At 45.9% G+C, this 19,602-nt stretch overlaps 1 protein-coding gene across 3 annotated transcripts in view; it reads left to right on the top strand.

The window, feature by feature from the left end:
* Positions 1-19,602, top strand: part of LOC146869418 (E3 ubiquitin-protein ligase TRIM39-like) — a 232,881-nt gene that overhangs the window by 117,101 nt on the left and 96,178 nt on the right. The window contains exons 7-9 of one of the 3 annotated variants that reach the window (XM_085599818.1): positions 7,396-7,408; positions 14,499-14,519; positions 14,612-14,638. The exons of 1 other annotated variant lie outside the window; for it this stretch is intronic. In XM_085599818.1, the coding sequence (XP_085455944.1) occupies positions 7,396-7,408; positions 14,499-14,519; positions 14,612-14,638 (61 nt within the window). The remainder of the gene's footprint in view (positions 1-7,395; positions 7,409-14,498; positions 14,520-14,611; positions 14,639-19,602) is intronic. One more of the 3 variants, XM_085599817.1, reaches the window with a different exon arrangement.

The raw sequence follows: 19,602 nt of genomic DNA, 5'->3' as shown, positions 1-19,602 counted from the left end.
AAAATTGTTTACTTTTTGTAAATGAAATCAGCACGTCTCTCTCTAAGAGCAGCAAACTTTCAATAACTTTAGTGTTAAAGTCCGGTATTTTCTGAACTAGCTTGCTCTCTACAGAGAGCATTGCCAAAGCATTGAGTCTTTCCTCAAGCATGGTGTTTCTCAGGAATGTCTTAATCCTCTTTAAGGCTGAAAAACATCGTTCTGCCTCGACTGTTGTCATAGGAGTGGTTATGACAATTTTAAGTAAAGCCACTGTCTCTCCAAGTGACTTTTCCATATTAAGTTTATGAATTAAAGCCAGCAAAGACAAGGCACTTGTGGCCTTCCGGTACACAGGCATTGCGTACAGTACAGTCAACTCAGTTCTCAGCTCTTCTTTATTGAGCATAGGATAAGCTCCCACAGCCTCATTCAGAGCACGCTCCGGGAAGGATTCATCATATTTGGCAAACTGTTGACTTTGCAATAATGTGGCACTCACCAAATGTTTTGTGAAAGAAAAACGCTCTTTTGCCTGCACAATTACAATGTCACAGATCTCCTTTGCAATTCGGACCATAGTGGTGATGTTTTTCCTGCGGTTTGCGAAAATAGATTTCTCTGGCAGTTTGCTGTCTAAATTGTCAACCCCATCTCTCACTTTGCTTATGCTTTGTACAAACATAGTAGTATATACTTGCACTTTGACAGTATCTATCTCTCGTGCTTGTAACTGATTGTATAACAGGTCGACAGCTACCATTATATCATGAAATAAAAACAGTAAGAACTGAAACTCTCTGTATTGTAGTGTTCTACCAAAGCCATGGGCTTCAAACTGACTTTTGTAATCAAACTCATCATTGGCTTCTATGGCTTCAACACATTTCAGAAGGTCCTCTCTATGTTCATAGATTAGGTTGACTGTACGGATGTTACAGTTCCAACGAGTTGAGGATCCCCTTGGAACGCTTTTGTCTACAATGTCATGAAGTGCTTCTGTTCTTTTGGGGGAACGCGAGAAGAATGCTGCCATGCCTCCTATATCCTGAAAGAAAATCCGTGTCTCGGTGATCTTTGATACTGCCTGTTGCATAATAAGATTAAGTTGGTGAGCGTAACAGTGCACATAATGAGCATTAGGGTACACATCTCGAATTCTCTTCTGAACTCCACTAAGGCTTCCACTCATTACGGACGCACCATCATAGCTTTGCGCAATACGTTTTTTTTGTTTTTTTTTTGAGGCAGCTCAGGAAAAATTAAGCTCAGTTGACGCAGTATAGCTGCAGTAATGGTTTCTGCACTAGCGTCTATTAAATGTGTGAAACCATAGAACCTCTCCACAACTTGTCTGTCATTGTCAATGTATCGAAACACTAATACGGACTGTGTTTTAGTGGCCACATCAGTGGTGTCATCAGCCTGAATAGCCACAAAGTCTGTGTTTTGCAATTCTTGCACAATATGGCTTCTCATAATTTCGAGCATACACTCAAGAAGTTCATTTTGTATTGTTTTAGAGGTGCCCTTAAAGACTGTAGCACGTGCTAAATGTGCTTCCATATCCTTGTCTATGCTTGCTATTAAATCCACAAGGCCTTTGAATATTCCAGGATTTGGGGAACCTTCCGATTCATCATGGCCTCGCAATGCCAGTTCAAAAGCACCACAGAAACGAATGCAATCAATTATTTTGGATAGAATCTGTCTGTTCCTATCAACTGCTTCATTGTGTTTCTGTATTGCTTTGCGGTATGCATCACTTATCTGCTGCTCAATCGGAGCATCTTCCCCCAACATCCCCAGTCTAGTCAGGTTTTCCATATGCTTTCTTGTGCATGAATGCTTCTTTATTTTTTCAGACCAATGCTTCAAGTCTGTTACTCCTTGATTTGTCCATGAAAACTCACCACCAAACAGCAAGCAGGGGAAGCAGAACGGAGAATTTCTTAAAGGGCACCCTGTAAGCCAATCAGCTTTTGTGTACCAGGCGTTTGAGAATGTACGTGTGGACATTTTTCCTCTGTCCTGGGAAGTTTGCTGTAGTTTTAGGTCTGGCCGATGAGGTCCCAATTGCTTTAAATCTATTTTCTCTTGAAGTGGCCGTGCCTGGAATGACCTTGTAATCAGCTCTTGTACTGTATTCATGATGCCGATGCTGGCCTTACCAATATATATTAAAGAAACCTGCCAATAATCAAAGTACAACATATAAGGTGCGGTGCAATAATATCAAATTTCAGTATAAATACATATATCTTGTGCAGTATCAATCAATCAATCAGTGACACTTATAAAGCGCGCTACATACCCGTAGGGTCTCAAGGCGCTGGGGGGGGGGAGCCGCTACTGCTCGAACAGCCAGGTCTTCAGCTTCTTCCTGAAGGAGAGGTGGTCTTGGGTCAGGCGCAGGTCGGTCGGGAGGGAGTTCCAGGTCTTGGCGGCCAGGTAGGAGAAGGACCTTCCTCCTGTAGTCGCTCTTCGGATGCGGGGGACGGCGGCGAGGGCGTGGTTGGCTGATCGGAGGTGGCGTTTGGGAGCGTAGAAGTTGATCCGGCTGTTGAGGTAGCTCGGGCCTTGGTCGTGTAGGGCTTTGTGTGCGTGGGTGAGGAGGCGGAAGGTGATTCTTTTGTTGACGGGGAGCCAGTGAAGGTCTCTCAGATGTCCGGAGATGTGGCTGGTTCGTGGGATGTCGAGGATGAGTCTGGCTGAGGCGTTCTGGATCCGCTGGAGTCTCTTCTGGAGTTTGGCGGTGGTACCGGCGTAGAGGGCGTTGCCGTAGTCCAGTCGGCTGGTGACGAGGGCCTGGGTGACGGTCTTCCTAGTCTCGGTGGGGATCCACCAGAAGATCTTCCGTAGCATGCGTAGGATGTTGAAGCATGCCGAGGAGACGTTGTTGACTTGCCTGGTCATGGAGAGGGAGGAGTCCAGGATGAAGCCCAGGTTGCGTGCATGGTCTGTCGGTTTGGGTGCGGTGCCCAGGGCGGGAGGCCACCAGGAGTCGTCCCAGGCGGAGGGAGAGGAGCCCAGGATGAGGACCTCCGTCTTGTCCGAGTTCAGTTTCAGGCGGCTGGTCGTCATCCACTCGGCTACCTCTTTCATCCCTTCGTGCAGGTTGGCTCTGGCGGCGGCGGGGTCGTTGGTCAGGGAGAGGATCAGCTGGGTGTCGTCGGCGTAGGAGATTATGCTGAGGTTGTGTTTGCGTACGATGGCCGCGAGGGGGCTCATGTAGACGTTGAAGAGGGTGGGGCTCAGAGATGATCCTTGGGGGACGCCGCAGATGACTTCGGTGGCCTCTGACTTGTACGGTGGTAGGCGGACTCTCTGTGTTCTCCCGTCGAGGAAGGAGATGATCCATTCCAGCGCCTTGTCCTGGATTCCGACGTTGCTGAGGCGCCGTACTAGGGTGCGGTGGCAGACCGTGTCGAATGCCGCGGAGAGGTCCAGGAGGATGAGGGCCGCTGTTTCTCCGTTGTCCATCAGGGCTCGGATGTCATCGGTGGCGGCGATGAGGGCGGTCTCGGTGCTGTGGTTGGCTCGGAAGCCGGACTGTGAGGGGTCGAGGGATCCGTTCGTCTCGAGGAAAGCGGCCATCTGCTTGTTGACGGTCTTCTCGATGACTTTGGCTGGAAACGGGAGGAGCGAGATGGGGCGGTAATTCTTGAGGTCGGTGGGGTCCGCTGTTGGTTTCTTGAGTAGAGCGCTGAGTTCGGCGTGTTTCCAGCTCTCGGGGAAGATGGTGGTGTCGAAGGATGTGTTGATGATGTCACGCAGGTGGGGTGCGATGACAGCGTCGGCCTTGTTGAAGACGTGGTGAGGGCAGGGGTCGGTCGGTGATCCGGAGTGGATGGAGTTCATCGTGCGGATGGTGTCTTCGGTGCTGATCGGGGTCCAGGCGTGGAGGGTGGTGGTGGGGGGTGGTTGTTCGGTCATGGTGTGCGTTGGTTGGTTGTTGAAGCTGTTGTGTATGTCCGTGATCTTGTTGTGGAAGTATGAAGCCAGGGAGTTGCAGAGGTCTTGCGATGGGGTGATGTCGTTGTTTCCTGCGCTGGGGTTGGAAAGCTCTTTGACGATGTTGAAGAGTTCCTTGCAGTTGTGTGCGTTGTTGTCCAACCGGTCCTTGAATGCTGTTTTCTTGGCGGCGCGGATCAGCTGGTGGTGTTTCCGGGTGGCAAGTTTGAAGGAGGTCCTGTTGTCCGGTGTCGGTTCCCTTCTCCAGACTTTCTCGAGGGCTCGGCAGTTCTTCTTGGAGCTCTTGAGTTCGTCGGTGAACCATGGGGCTTTCTTGCTGCCGGGTCTGCTGGGCGGGGTCCTCAGTGGGGCGAGTTCGTCCGCGCAGTTGCTGATCCACTTCGTGAGGTTGTCGGCGGCCTGGCTGGGGTTCGCTGAGCTGGCAGGAGGGTGCTGGCTCAGGGAGGTGGCGAGCTGGTCTGCTGTGATCTTGTTCCAGCTTCTGCGGGCGGCCTGTTGCTGGTGGTGGTGGGTCGTTGTTTTCTTGAAGGTGAAGTGGACGCAGCTGTGGTCCGTCCATTGAAGCTCTGTGGCGTGGCTGAAGTCGATGTCCTTGCTGGATGAGAAGACAGCGTCGAGTGTGTGTCCGGCGAGGTGGGTGGGGGTGGACACCAGTTGCTTGAGTCCCAGGTTGGCGAGGTTGTCGAGCAGGGTGCTGGTGTTGCGGTCGTTGTTGTTCTCCAGATGGAAGTTGAGGTCTCCCAGGAGGATGTAGTCAGCGGAGGGGAGGGCATGCGGGCTGACGAAGTCGGCGATGTCCTCGCCGAATTGTGTGCGTGGTCCAGGGGGTCGGTAGATCAGGGTGCCTCTGAGGGTGGTGTTCGGGTTGGTGTGGATCTGGAAATGCAGGTGTTCGGCGGTGGTCAGGGAGTTGTCGGTGCTGGTCGTGAGACGGATGGTGCTCCTGTGGATGATGGCGATGCCTCCTCCCATCTGGTTGGCGTTTCGGTCCCTCCGGACGATCTTGTAGCCCTCTGGGATGGCGATGGCGATGTCGGGAGCTGAGGAGGCGTTCATCCAGGTCTCCGTGAGGAAGGCAACGTCTGGAGCTGTGGTGTCGAGGAGGTTCCAGAGTTCGATGGCATGTCTGTGGACGGAGCGTGTGTTGATCAGGATGCACTTGAGGTGGGTGCTGCTGGTGTTCGGCTTGGTGGGTGCTGGTGCGAGGCAGGTCCGGATGCAGGTGAACTTGCAGGCGTGGCAGCTGAAGGGTCCGTGGGTACGTCGTGGAGAGGCTTGATGGCATTCTGGGAGTCGGCCGGTGTTGAGAGCGGTGAGGGTGGCGGCGGAGTACGTCAGGCGGGTCGGTCGGGGTCTTCGAGGTCCAGGGGTCCTGGCACTGGGCGCGGTCCAGGCGCGGACGGGCGTAGACGGGCTTACCTTTGGCGCGCCTTCGGCGCACAATCGACGCGCCCGCTGCGCGTGACCGCTGCGCGTTCGCACGGTCGCCATTTAAGGCGAAGTGCGCGGGTGGGCGGAGCAGCTGGGAGGCGGGAGCGGGGAGGGTACAGAATAGAAAAGGGGCGGGGAAAAGCGGCGGTGGCGGGAAGGGAGGGCGGAGGGCGGACAACAAGGAAGGAAACCACAACACGGGGGAAATAAAAATTATTTCCCCCGCAATAAATCTCCAACAGCTCCCCTTTGCACAACATGACTGCTAAAAATACAGCCTTACTGCCTGCTGCCTCTGTGTGCCATAGTGGTTGCTGAAGGCACTGAAACAGACACTGCTTGAGGGCCTTGAACAAGGCAAGGGATAGATAGTGCTGTTAACAACCGTTATTGCCCAAATCACAGGGCTAAGGCTGTTAGTAAATTCCATCCACTGAGGGTACAATGTTCAGAATGTGTGCCTACCCCAACCACCATGTACAGTGACCACACACATAGCTCTAACTCCAATCTAAAAACAAAATAGCATCAGTTTCCTTACCTTTAACTCTGGTGTTTGCTGGGTCGTAGCCGGGGTGAAAGAGCAGCAAAGGAGGTCTTGTTCTTCGCCGGAAATATGACCAAAAATTTGGTAAGGGTTGTCAAGCTTTAGAAGGTGCTGAAAATAAAAATAACATGCTGTAACTAGACAAGCATTGCTTTTAAAATACAAGTAATCCCAATGAATTTTACCAGCGTCAGTTCTTCAAGTTAACATAAAATAACTACAGTGTTCTTAAAATATTTATTTTGTTTGATGTTCGGGGAAACCAGACTTTTTTAGTCTGCTACGTTAAAATTATCCATTGAAACCTGCTTACATTTAAATGTAATAATGATATGATTTTTAGCTTTCAGTATCTTTATGGAATATAATAGATCACAATTTTAAATTCAAACGTTTCTACTAAAGACACGTTTCGAAGCGTTATCTCAGCACAACTCTTGCATCCCCCTCTTTCTCTGCCTGCCATTGCGCTCCATGCTTCTGAAAGGTGATAAAAAAAAACAAAAGCAGACTGGCCAGGGCCCTGGGAGAGAACCCTATTCCCTGATGATGAACTGCCCCACACCTGTTTATTGGTAAGGCGCCCATCCCTGCACTTTGAGCCCTCTTGGAAGCGCTTAGTTGTATTTGATTCAGGGTGTGAACTGTAAGGCCCATCAGGGAAGGTGGGTGTCACTCTGAGAGGATGATGACAACGGTTGGTGAGTGGAAGAAGGAGATAGAAGGACATGATACTGGGTTGGAGGTCGCAAATAGCATTTACCCCTGAAGAACTAAAAATAAATATCACAAGTGCTCGTGAAAATTAAATATATAGCACTATTATAAGGCTAGGTGCTCGTGTCATGTTACAAGTTATCATTTGTACAGACATCCCTAAAGCCACTTTAAAGCACAGAAAAAAATAGTTTTTACATCTACCCCTGCAGAAGGTTAATTATCAATCAGGAGGGAAACAGTGCACGCAGCCATCCCTGGTGTGAATGCGCACTTGTTACTACTGTTGGTATTTTTTGCCCCCCCCTCCAAGGGATTGCCTATATAACGTGCTGCTAGTGGCACCGGGTCCAGGGGTGCGAGTGGCCCACTAAACTCCAATTAGGACTGTTTTTTACTATCAAATGAGGAGAGTGGCAATTTTACCTTCTTGCACGAGGTGACGAGGACACGACATCTTTGCTTCGCTGCTACTTCCTCTATATAAAATTGACCTCTGCTGCCCACCCCCTGCCTCTCACTGTCCCGCTGCCAGCCCGCCCTGCCTCTCACTCTCTCGCTGCCAGCCCGCCCCTGCCAGCCACTTAATTCCAGGTTCTGTCGGGCGGATTGCGCCAGGCCCGGATCCCGCCTGCTTCATCAGGCCTGAGCCTCTCTCTGCTCGGCGGTAATCGGAGCTCGCTCGGAAGAGACCGCTGTGGTCTGGGCCACAAATAGCCGTATTGATTGATTCATACACACGGCAGGCACCTGGGGCCTGCTATTGTTAACCCCCAGGCTCTCACCCAGGGGTGGGTCTCTATCGCGTGTGCTTTGACTGGCGGTGAGAAGATGGCCGCTCCCTGGGGCGTTCTCTGCGCACGCAAAATAGCCCATTTCCTCAGTTTATAGAAACATGTCAGCAAACGGTTGTCATTTCACGGTGGTTGGTGTTTTCATAAGGACAGTCAAACCAAAACTACCAAGAATAAAGTCTAATACGATACTAAAATCAACTGGAATGTGCAACTTCGGTGAAGTCATTTGTAACTGGTAATCTACATTTTTTTACCATGGTAAACGCGTCTGTTAATAGAATGTCAACCACAGATATTCTTATCAACTTTTAAACAGTCATTCATCTTACATCTGTGATGCTCACAAGTTGTAGATAGAGCCATTATTATGGTATTGATAAATACATTATGTTTTCAGGCAAAATTCGTGACTCAGAAAGCTATGGAAGTCTACACAGTGATAGACAGTCGAGAGAAGACCTTTATCCCCTTAGAAGAAAAGACCAGGCCACCGAGCAGAGGACAGGGGGGAGAAACGTCAAATCGACTTTTTGCACAGTGCTTTGATCTTACAAACAATAATTCGACATTTCCACGGCTACTGCCTTCTTAAGACACCAGCAACATTGAATGTGTACAGATGGACTTTTTTTGTTTTTGAGGTTGTTGTAAACGTTTACAGAATGTAATACTGCTTGAGATCTCAGCCAAACTCAGTCATTCTCGAACATTCTGATCACAGCATCCAGTTAATGTGCCAAGTACAATTCCTGCATTTATGGTTCACACAAAGCAACTGAATGTGAAATAAGCTAAACTAGGGTCCCTCACTTCAAGAAACAACAAAACAAAATTCCCGCTGCCCCCACCTCCTCCACTGCCGGTATAAGGATATTATACATCACTGCAGTACTCACCAGTCACCACCAATGGACAAGTCCAGGACAGTAGAGTACACGACAAGAATTAATTGTCACCACACCACGATCAGTCAGTCACACGACGGGTCCGGTCCTCCTGTCCTGTATGCACCGCCGCCACGAGGTTATGCATGCAGACAGTGTGGCACCACCGCTTGCGTGATGACGCGACCAACTGCTGGAGTGCGCACCTCATGGCCAATCACTGTCGCTGTGTTCAGACATAAGCCACAGTGATTGGCCATAGTTGCGCAGGCACCCAATTAGCAGTTACTCATAGGCTGCCGCGGGTCTGAGAGACTTTATCAGGCTCTCAGCCAATCCAGAGACGCTGCATTAGCAGCGCCTGCCCTGGATTGGCGAAAGAGCACAGATAGGGCTCGCCCGGATACCAAGAGACGGGGCTGCTGCATGAGGCAACCCTCTGCCTCTCGGCCCCCTCCTCTCAGTAGTAGTCAGTGGCAGACAGTGCGGCGAATGCGCATGCTCGTGCTTGTCGTGAGACAAACTCGAGCATGCGCAAATAAATTGCGAGCCGCTGCCTGTCAACTGTGTCAGTCACACAGTGCTCGCCCCCCGGCCCCACCCCCTTCATGTCCGACGCAATTATTCATCATCATTGCATTCATTGCCATTGCTGCCGGTCTCGGATTTTATTTCATGTTTATGTTCTCTTTGCGCTTGTTCGATTCATCTGTCTGTGTGAGAGGGCCTTGAATTCGCGCTTTTGAACATTATCAAACTATTGTTTAATAATGACGACTGCTGAAATCTAGAGCTGCCGATGCATTATGTTTTAGATTGCAATAATTCTAACTATTTGCACTGTTATAACATTTCTTTATATTATTGTATTTGAATGCATCATATTGTACTTTTAAGGGCCTAGTTTCAAATAGACCCGAATAAAGTTATTTGAGTGATTGATTGATATTCAGTAAGTCAGTCCACCAGAATTCATAATTCTGCTTTCGAAGCACCAATGATGCTTGTGAAGTCATCTCCTCGTCTCAGATGCTGGAGCGCCTCATCAGGCGCAGGAGGAACTGTTTTCCATATTTGCTCATTCTCAATAGCCTTTGTAGTGGGTTTAAAAACAGTACTATACCTATACATTTCAAGTATTTTCAGGGTTTAGAAACAGTACTAGTTTCACATACAATGAAAATGGTCACTAGGTAAACCAAGCTCACTTCTCTCTTGGAGGAACCATGTTTTCAGGACCACATTGGTCATGATGGGATGATGTGTCTTGTTACATCAAGTCCATCCAGTCTCAACAAGGCTTAAGATCAAAGAGACAATTTCCTGAGTAAGGAAATGCTTCTGTTTTTTTGGCAAAGAAGTATAAACCTAGGGAATTTTAAGTAAATGGATATTGTTAATTTTATTACTGTCAGGTTACATTTTGGATACAGTGGCCCTTGGAGCAATGAGTAAAGGAAACCGCATATTTTACATTGAAATGGCCGCTGACTTTTCAGACTTTGTTTACTAATACAACTATATTGCACACAAATAATAGTAATGTGTGAAAATCCGGTTTCAGGGAATATTTATTAATTGTGCATCATCAAGAAGTGTCTTGATATGTGTTGATGCTATGAAAGTCTTTGTTTACATCAGAATTCAAAATAAATGTGCTTCATTTTTGATTTCCCAACTTCTCAGTGTGTACAGTTCATTTGCAGGTATTTATATTTGTTGTGTGTTACAAAAATGACATCCTATATTTAGCCTTTCCTTTCACACTCCCTGCAGCCCAGCAAGACTGTCACACAACTCACTTTACATTTCTTTTTCTGACTAAAAAGTGAAAGGAGTTTGTAAACACCAAACCCCAGGTTACAAAATAAGCGGCAATTTGTCAGAAGACAAAGCCTGGCATTTGGCTTCTGTCTTCGAAGTGCAGCAAATGTGGCCAGATTAAGGCAGAGTTTAAAGGCATACTTGTTTATTGCTCGGACTGTCGCCACCCCCATTTTGAGAAACACTGACTTAGATTGTAATGGGGAGTCCCCCCCCCCCACCCCCCCCCCCCCCCTCCCCCAGGATACATTCAGTAGAGACCAGCATTCTAGTATGGAAATTACATTCCTTATCAGTCTCTGACAATGGATAGAAATTGTCTCTTCCATTGATCTATTCTAAGTGTTTAATTTGAATATATTTGATCGTAAAACCCAGAGCATGGTAAGTAAGTCTCTAGACCAAAAAATGATTTCAATTTATCATGGTGTCGTTTATCTTTCATCCGTTTTGAATAATATTCAATAATGCTTATCATCGTTTTGAAAGATGCCTCTTGTATCTGCATATGCACTGTCTGTAAAGAAGTTAGTTACTGATTTTCTTGTATAAATTCCTGACTTTACCTACGAATGTCACCCTATTCTAGAAGGGGTTCAAAGGTGAGGATAAATAACATCAGAGAAATAGAGGGTAGCCATGCTGGGTACCAATATATAACGAAAGGCTCATAGAATCTGGTTATTTACAGAACAGCAAACCTCTTTGCAGCCATCTAAAAGAGATGCTTTCTCAGCATCAATAGATATTATTATCAGGCATTCTTTTTGAGGCAGGTTATTGTTTGGGCTACGAGAATTATTAGAAAATATTCTATCTGGGGTTTGTTATAATACTGTTAAGCCCTCAGCTGGCCTCCAAGTCCATCTTGTTTTTGGAGACCATCAGGAACTCCTTCTTATCCTTTGCTGGGGCTTATTAGTCCTCACCACAGGCTCCATGATCTGGCGCCATTAAGAACAGGCGAATGGACTTGGGGCTCCCTACAAATGTATCTACTTTGTTCTTAAAAGTATTCAGATGGGTTCCCCGCTAGATCCTGGTGCTGTTCATGTTCTCTATAGTGTCTTTGCCTAGTCATTACTGACCTACATACCACGTTTGGCCTTAGCGTTTTATCCTCTGGACTCCAAGACATCCCTGATGTTTCCTCTCCTAAAACCTGCTGGCCCATTGTTTCTTAGCAATGTCTGATGGATTTCTCTGTTGCCCTTTCTGGCCAGAATCTGGTGAGTCTCTTGCTTTACTGAGGTAAATTAATTGCCTACTTGACCCTGTGCAGTCTGGTCTTCGCCTTTATATGTGGGACAGAATCCAGAGCTCCTGCTTTCACAGCTGAGCCTCGCCTCTTCTTACATTGAGGAAGTCTGCACTGATTGATTGGATTTTGGTGCAACTAAACAGTTTCTCATGGCACTTGATGCCACAGCTTATTTCAGTTTAATGTCCAGGGACAAGCCCTAGCTGTCCTATAATCCCTTACGATGAACAGATGTTGAGAAATCAATTAATCTCCTAATGATTCCTCTTTTCATCCTTTGCCTTGTGACGTCTCCCCGCAATATTCCCTCACTCAAAAATATTTTCATATTTTCTGTGATTCCTCTAGTTCCTTAATCCTATGCTTTGGATTCTCATTAAGGTCTTCAGCTGAGAACCCGCAAATCCTTGTGTCTTTTCAGGGAAAATATCAATTGGTCCTGATCGAACTTCCACAACTCTGTGGTGTTCACCGCATGGGTACTAGTTTGTTGAAGCTCTGCAGTTATGAGCCTTGTGTTTTGACTTTTGGAGTTGCCCATCTGTTTGGACCTTGGCGTGGTGGTCCTCAGAGTTAGGTTCTTCGCCGTCACCTTCCGCTTCTGTGTGTAATCTGGGAGTCATTGTTTACTTTCATTTAAGTAGCAAGTCAATTTGGTCACTTCTACGTATTTTCATATTCTTTTTATTTGCAAAACTGTGCCCTTCTTAAGTCCTAACTGAAGGCAATGCACAGTACGAGAGCTTATCCTCTCACGCGTGGAGTACTGTAACTCTTTAAATCTAGGTCACCCAGAGTGTCCAATGCAGCATCTGTAAATGGTTCATCCATCACCACGTTTCCTTCTTTGCTGGTTCTTATATTTCCCCCCCATCTGAACCCTTTTAATTGACTCCTTGTTTTAAAGTCCTTTGTATTAAGACCTTTTCGTTTACAAATAATTACCTTCAGCAGAACCCCCACCTTATAGACCGGTTAGGTCACTTTGTTCCAGTACTTCTAACCTACTTCAATTAATTCCCTGCCTGTCAAACTTCAGTCTGTCTATCTGGTTTTCCAACCATAATCTCCATTTAGCGCCCCTCAGATCCCCTTTCAGCATGAGCACGCCCTTTTTGTGTAACCGAAAGCTTAAGGCTTATTTAACAAGACCTAACGTCTTCACATTTCTCTTTTGTTATGCTGAGAATATTGCATATCAGCCTAGAATTTGTTCCTGCATGCCTGTCTTTGATAAATCTGTCGTGGTCACATTTGATAAAGTTGGCGATGAATTTTTACTAAGTGCAGAGATAGAATCTTTGCAAATAGACCAGATCCCCACTTTACTTACTCTTTCTAATGAAGTGTTGCATACTGTAGGCCATATCTAATACTGTGACTTAGCTAATTAACATAACAGGAATACAAGTTGCATCAGTGTGGCCCTGGCTGTCCCAGCAGCTGGGTGTAGTGGCTTTCAGAGTTAGGTTCTTTGCCATCCCCTTCAGCTTCTGTCTGTCATCTGACAGTCTTTTTATATGTTGGCTTTGGGCTCAGAGTGACTTTTGAGGTGGCAAATACTCCCTAATCGGGGCCTACAAGCGACGAGGACTCATGTTACCTGGTGTGAAACACCCTGGTTTTCTTGGGCTGATAGGGAGACCAGGGCAGGATGGAGCTGAAGTATGTTTCTGGGATGGTACTTATGAACTGGGGCCCATCAACTGACCCAAAGTGCCCGTCCGTTCCTAGGGCAGAGTTTCACAAACTCCTAGGGAGCACCTATGTTCCTTCTTAGTTGGAGCTAAAGGAGACTGTGTGCACACACCTCGTACCTGGGATCCTTCCAGTAAGACAAGATTCCAGCTTCTCTGGAGAAAAATTGACTTATTAAGGCTAACTTAGAACGTCTAGAGGACCCCATGCAGGTCTGTGGTGTAGCCACTTGTGTGTCCACCTGAATGCCATATGTCCCAAGAGGTCCCCCAGACATATCTCACATGACACGTCCTATGATGACCCCAGTTAGAGCTGCAGAGAGCATTTCCAATGCATGGTCCTGGACCTAGACTCCAGGCTCTGATACGAGGACTCTCGGCATCCAAGGTAGAGTTCCAAATGCACACGGGGTGTTCCCAGGCTCCCTCAAGAAGCACTATTGATAGTGGTTAACTTGTCTAGGGTGCAGTCCCCAGACTTGAACTCCAGTCAGTGACCCATTGCTAGACAGAAGGGGTGAGTGTGTGGGCTTAGTGGTTCAGAGGAAAGTGGACTGAAGATAGAGTGGTGCAAGAGATGGAGGGTCAGAGCAGCAGAAGTGCTGGTGGAGAGAAGTAGAGTGAGGGGTGGAGGAAAGAATGGGACATGGTGTGCAGGAGAGAGGAGTCACAAATGGAGGGGAGATTGAGGAGTATGGTGTGAAGGCCAGTTGGGTCAGGCATGGATAGGCTTGAGGTAAAGGTGAAGGAGAATGACAATAAGAACCCTGGTAAGGTATGGAGGGAGCAGCCGGTAAGGGTTTGAGAGGAGATTAAAGTGTGATGTAGAGCAGGAGTGAGGGTGAGGTGTTGAGAAGACAACTTGGGATCCTTTTCTATAGCTCATACTAGTTATTACTATTCTTTATTTCTTCTCTCTCATTATTTTTCTTTATTTCTTATTTCATAGACTTTATGAAGAGTAGTTATTAATATACAGCTTTTAGTATCAGCCAGCAATATTTTCTTTACATTATCTTATAGTATTGGGGTTAAGGTTCTCTGAATGTCATTACAATTGGAACTGATATGTTTTTGCCCAATTTATGTATCAAAATAATTGCGTTTGGCTGTACATAGTTTATTGCTTGTTGTCTTTTTGTTCCTTCTTTTTGAAAACCACTAATAAAAATTATTTGAAATCGAAAAGACAACTTGGTGACATGGAGTAGAGAGTAAGGATTGATACAGATATGATGGTAGTAAAGGTGTGGAGTGAAATGTGGGGAAGGTGAGAGTGAGTGAGTTGAAAAGGATTCATAGGTTGTTTCAACTATCAGGAATACAAGTAAGAATTGGCTAAAATTGTTTGGGGTCTAATTCAACATTTCTGTTTTATTTCAGCAACCATTCCTGTAGAACTAGGTAAGGTCATTAATAATTATATATGGTTTTATTAACTATTTTCCATTGTTTTATTTGATTTCACAAACTAAGTTTTCTCTTTTTACTTTCAGAGTGGAGATACATAAAAAGCTATGCAAGTGAGTAAACCTAATTCAGATTAATAGTACCAATAAATGTGGGTCATACTGAGGCACTTGCGGGATTATGCTCACCGGGGTCATGCTGACCCACAGGACTGGCTGTGATACCATGGGGTCAAACTGAAGCACAGGCTGAAGCTCGGACACCCTGGGGTCCTGCTGAACAGGCAGAGTCTACAGAGACTATGACTATAATAATATAGGCATTACAAAACACTGGGGTAACCCACAAAAAATCAGAAGGACCTGGGTACAGTGCGATAGAAAAAACAATGGTCCAAACGCACAGCAATGATGGACCAAATCAGGTCAACTATCCTGAATCCAAATTCAATGAAAACAAAATCACAGGGAGAGAACCTATGAGTATGAAAACCTCCTCACACAAGACGCGGTATTATTTAAAAACAGGAAGTACAATTTCTATTGATGCAAAGCATCCCCTACTTGCATACAATGGTCACTCCAGGAACCATAGCAAAGTGCTCAAGAGAAAGTGCTCCTGCATAAAAAGTAGAAAAGGAAAGGGAGGGAAAGACCTATAACATTTACAAACTTCTTTCAACAGCACCTGTTTGTAAATCATTTCATACATTCAAACCCCAAACTTTCACTTTGGGGTTTCTCGTTCTGTTAGTCAAGGCTAATGACCTTATCTGAAAACTTGATTGACCTCCATCGTGTCCCCCTGTGACACCTCAGGGATGTGACCATCTGTCCAGTGTTCCTTCTCTTGCATGCATGGCCCCACTCTGTTCTGGTGCATTACTTTTACTGAATTCATCTGCATATAATTCCTGATTCTGAACTTCATCGGCAGTCTTGCTCTTGAAGTCCTAAATCCGGTTTCACTTTAGTATTGCCAAGTATATCTGCATATTTCCCACTTGGATCTCTTGGCTGGCTTTGTACAGCATATTTAATCTCAACCCCTGGAGGTTTTCATATTTTAGGAGGAATTCATGCTCCACGGACTGAATCTTGATGTTCATAGATTTTGTGATGTGGCCTCTTCTAACTGTCCTGAAGGCTTCCCAAACTTCAGTGAGTGATGCAGGTCTCTGTTGGAGATTTAATTCCAACAAAGTATAGATTGCTATTTAGGACATAATTAAACATCTGCTTTTTTGCACAGATTGTTGCCATTTTTCACACAGACAATAGAAATGAGTCGCTGATCGTGGCCTACTACTGTGTGAGTTTGTGGCTGTGAGTTACAAATGGAAGGTGTGGTGATGTTCTCTAGTGTATGGGTGGTTTGAGCAGTTCATGTACATGTACAGTTCAAAGTGTTCAAAGCACCCCATACTCTTCACACTTGGGTACCCCAAAATGTGGGTGACTGTGTGTCTGCTTTAATATCCTACTCCATCAATTTGTTATGAGTGTCAAGCAGTGTAGGGTTCATTATGTGGATACAATCAAGAGCAGAGTTTAAAGACCGAAGCTGTGGCATCAGGTGTTGAAATGTTGCTGATATTGAAAGACCAAGTAAAGAAGACAAACTATAGTGGTTCCTCTTTCTGCTTAACTGTAAATTATCATCAGGTTTGAGACTATATGGAAGGCGGCTTTAGGAAAGGGCCGCACAGTAGTAACTATTTCAGTGCTTCTACATGAATTAAGGTGGTGGAATGCCTTCCTCCCTAGCTTAATACACATTTTAGAGCAGTGTTGGTGGTAAAGTACACCACTTAGAGTATATTGATACAGTCCCCTATGGTAAAACGCAATATCAATCATCACAATGTGAAGGGCTTTTTTTATTGTAGCATGATTTTTAATTCAAGATCCAACATTAATTTCATGACTGAGCAATTTTTAGAAGTTGAAGAGAATTGCTGACATAGGTTAGACCCAGCACGCAATGTAGCCAGAGTTTTTTCAAGGTTACAAGCAAAAAAGATACGTTTATGTATGGCTGATATATTGCAAAACATACATAATGATCCCACTGTCAAAATTTTGTTTACCTCCAAAACAGAACACTCTGTATTAAAAGCTATGCAAATCCTCTCAAACCTGTGGACAAGTGAAAGATGTGCCTTCAGATTCTTCTGGCAATACTGCACGTAGAGGCATGACAGCGACAAGAAATGCCAGAATACACAAATCAGCACTAACGACTAACCTGTTTATTGAATTCAAAGCACTTTTTCACAGTGCACAGCAAACTACCTCAGTTTGCGTTTATGATTAGAATAAATATATGTCAGTCTTGCATGAAGTGGAGCTCAGGATGAGTTGTAGTAGTTTAACTAACAGTCAAGGTAGCAGGCAGGGAGTGGGAGGTGAAAAGCCCCTGGCAGTCCGCTGTGAGATGGATGTATTGTACAGAGTAATCAGTTTCCTGTGGTCTGGAAGAAACCTGATGCAGTCTGCTCGGCATCCTGTTGATGTCCAGGATGTTTCCATGTGTCTCCGATAGTAGTACTTTGTAAACAAGAAAAAGTGACTAAGGTTAAACAACACCAAGCACACAACAGATGTACATCAAAATATCCATTGACAACCAGGCAGTACAATAGCTACAGTAAAAATGGTCCGTCTATACATCTATCAGAAACCATGATGGACTATCGGCTATAGAATACAAGGCACTGTGATGAGGACCACGTTTGCACCCACAAACGCTAATCTTTTCATGGGCAAAGTGGAGCGGAGCTGGCACTGGGATGAAGAACATGCCACCTATGCCCCTAATGTCATACACTAAGATTGCTGGGGTCGATATATCAAAGATATTCTTCTAATCTGGCTGCAGCCTGCAGATGGTAGAGAGCCCCTGTGACACTGGGACATATGTCTGGCTGTACATTGTTCTCTGAGGCAGGAACCTTTACAGTATGTGGTCCCGCTCTAGTGTGATGCTGACACTAGGTTTCCTTTCCAAGAGGCACCTTCCAATGATGGATTGCCTCTTCCTTTGGGTTTACCACCACAGTAGGTGGACTGATGTCCGCATTCCCCCCAAGAGGTGGGAAACCGCATGATACCTGTTGACTTCCATGGTGGTAGGGCAGAAGTATGATTGTCGTTGTTGGGTTATTTTGCCAACACATCTCCATTGCAGTTTAGACCAACACAACAGAGACCACTCCATACATCCTTCCCATGATCCCAGGAAAGGTACCAGGAAATTTCCTTTCCAACACTGACATGAATATAGACACTACACAGACCAGAAAGAAGGTTCCTAATGAAAGATTGTGAGTCATTGGAGGGACCACACCATAAGCCTTTCACACAAGCAAGACGTAGGGCCAATCCGAGGGCAGAGTATGCCCACAGTTTCATCCCAAGAGCAGGGCAGAGAAAGGCACAGCTTTTCCTATGTAAAGAGGACAATGGAAGAAAGCCTGGGGAGTTCTTCTGGTCCAAGGAAGATCCTAACATCTGCCTTCTGTTTTCACTAGAGAAGTGGCGGCAGCATTGGTAGGAAAGGGAATCTATGCGGTAGGAAAAAAAATTCCAGCAGCCCATGTAAGATTCTGACATCTTGCTTCTCTGTGGACTTTTTGTATGTGGTGATATGAAGGACTCCAGGGATTGTGAGCAATAGCATTGGACATGTAGATGTGAATATAAAATATGAATAAAACAAGCTATTGCATTACACCCATGTAAGTGCCCTGAGAAGAGAATCATGGAAAACCCTTGACATGGACAACGCACACTTTGTTTTGTCACAAACTCTCGTGTGTAAATAAATGTTTTTGGGGTAACCGGTAGAGAACTACAGAGCACTTCAGATAGTGATCGAGACAAAAGGACCTATTGGAGGAATTTCCAAGTTTCTGAGCCATCTGAATGTCTTGAGAGTAATTATAGGGAAGGAAAATAAACATTCCCCTGACCAGCGGATCAGTTGGAGAATTTTCCATCACTCTCAGTCTGGAGACCAACTCAGATGATGAGAGTTGCTGTGGGTGACAAGGGGGTCTTTGGTAGGGAAGGCTGGATCCTATTTTCATGACCTTGAGGTTGAAATCCCATTCACGTAGTGCATAATGATGCCTTCTTAGAGTACCTTCTTCCACATGCCTTATCTGCTCTAAGTCCAAGGCAACTGGAAGCATGTCGGAATGAAGGGGCAGTCCAAAAGGTGGGTTATAAGCTTACAAAAATTATAAAGATGAACAGAACAATTTGTAATCTCCCCACATTACATTGTCTCCACACCTTGTGGAAGCTTCTGTTTGACCTGTCAGCTTTAGGGTGGTCATCCCCAAAACATTTTGCCTACTTACCTCCATTTCGTGCTGCAATTAGTTTTTGTTGGCCTTAGGACTCTGTGCCCTTTACCACTGTTAGCTAGTGCCAAAGTGCTTGTGCTCACTCCCTTGAACTTGGCTTGATTGGCATATTTAATGTACTTATTGGTCCCTTGTAGAGTGTTCTACTATATACCCAGGGCATGTAAATTAAATGCTACTAGTGGGCCTGAAACAAAGAAAACAAATGATGGACGGAAGTCTTGACCCTGTTCCGCATGGGAACAGTCCAGCCTGAACAGCCAAGCCAGGTCCTCCCTGGACCGGAAACAAGCATCCTCAGATATGTTTTTGGGTATTACCCCATATCAGCCAGCCTAGCTTGAATCCAGTGGTACAGTGAGCACAGGACCCACGTCTGGGCATAACCTTCCCCCTTACAGTGACAAAAGCAAAAAGAACAAATGATGTACGGAATGCTGAACAATGAAAACATTCATCCCCAGGCACAAATATCTGGGTTTAATCCATTGTGTTTTTTTGCTCACCAAGTCACCCCAGTTTGGGCCCAGCCATATGCAAATCAGGATTGACCCTGCTCCTCATGGGAATAGTCCAGCCCGAACTGCCAAGCCAGGTCCTCCCTGGACCGGAAACAAGCTTCCTGGGACAGCTTTCAGGGTATCACCCCTCATCAGCCAGGCTAGCTTGAATTCAGTGGCACAGTGAGCACGGATCACACGTTTG

Source organism: Triturus cristatus, chromosome 1_1 (assembly GCF_964204655.1).
Source record: "Triturus cristatus chromosome 1_1, aTriCri1.1, whole genome shotgun sequence".
In the NCBI taxonomy this organism is placed as follows: Eukaryota; Metazoa; Chordata; class Amphibia; order Caudata; family Salamandridae; genus Triturus; species Triturus cristatus.
The sequence above is the reverse complement of the archived record's forward strand: the minus strand, read 5'-3'. Positions and strand labels throughout refer to the sequence as shown.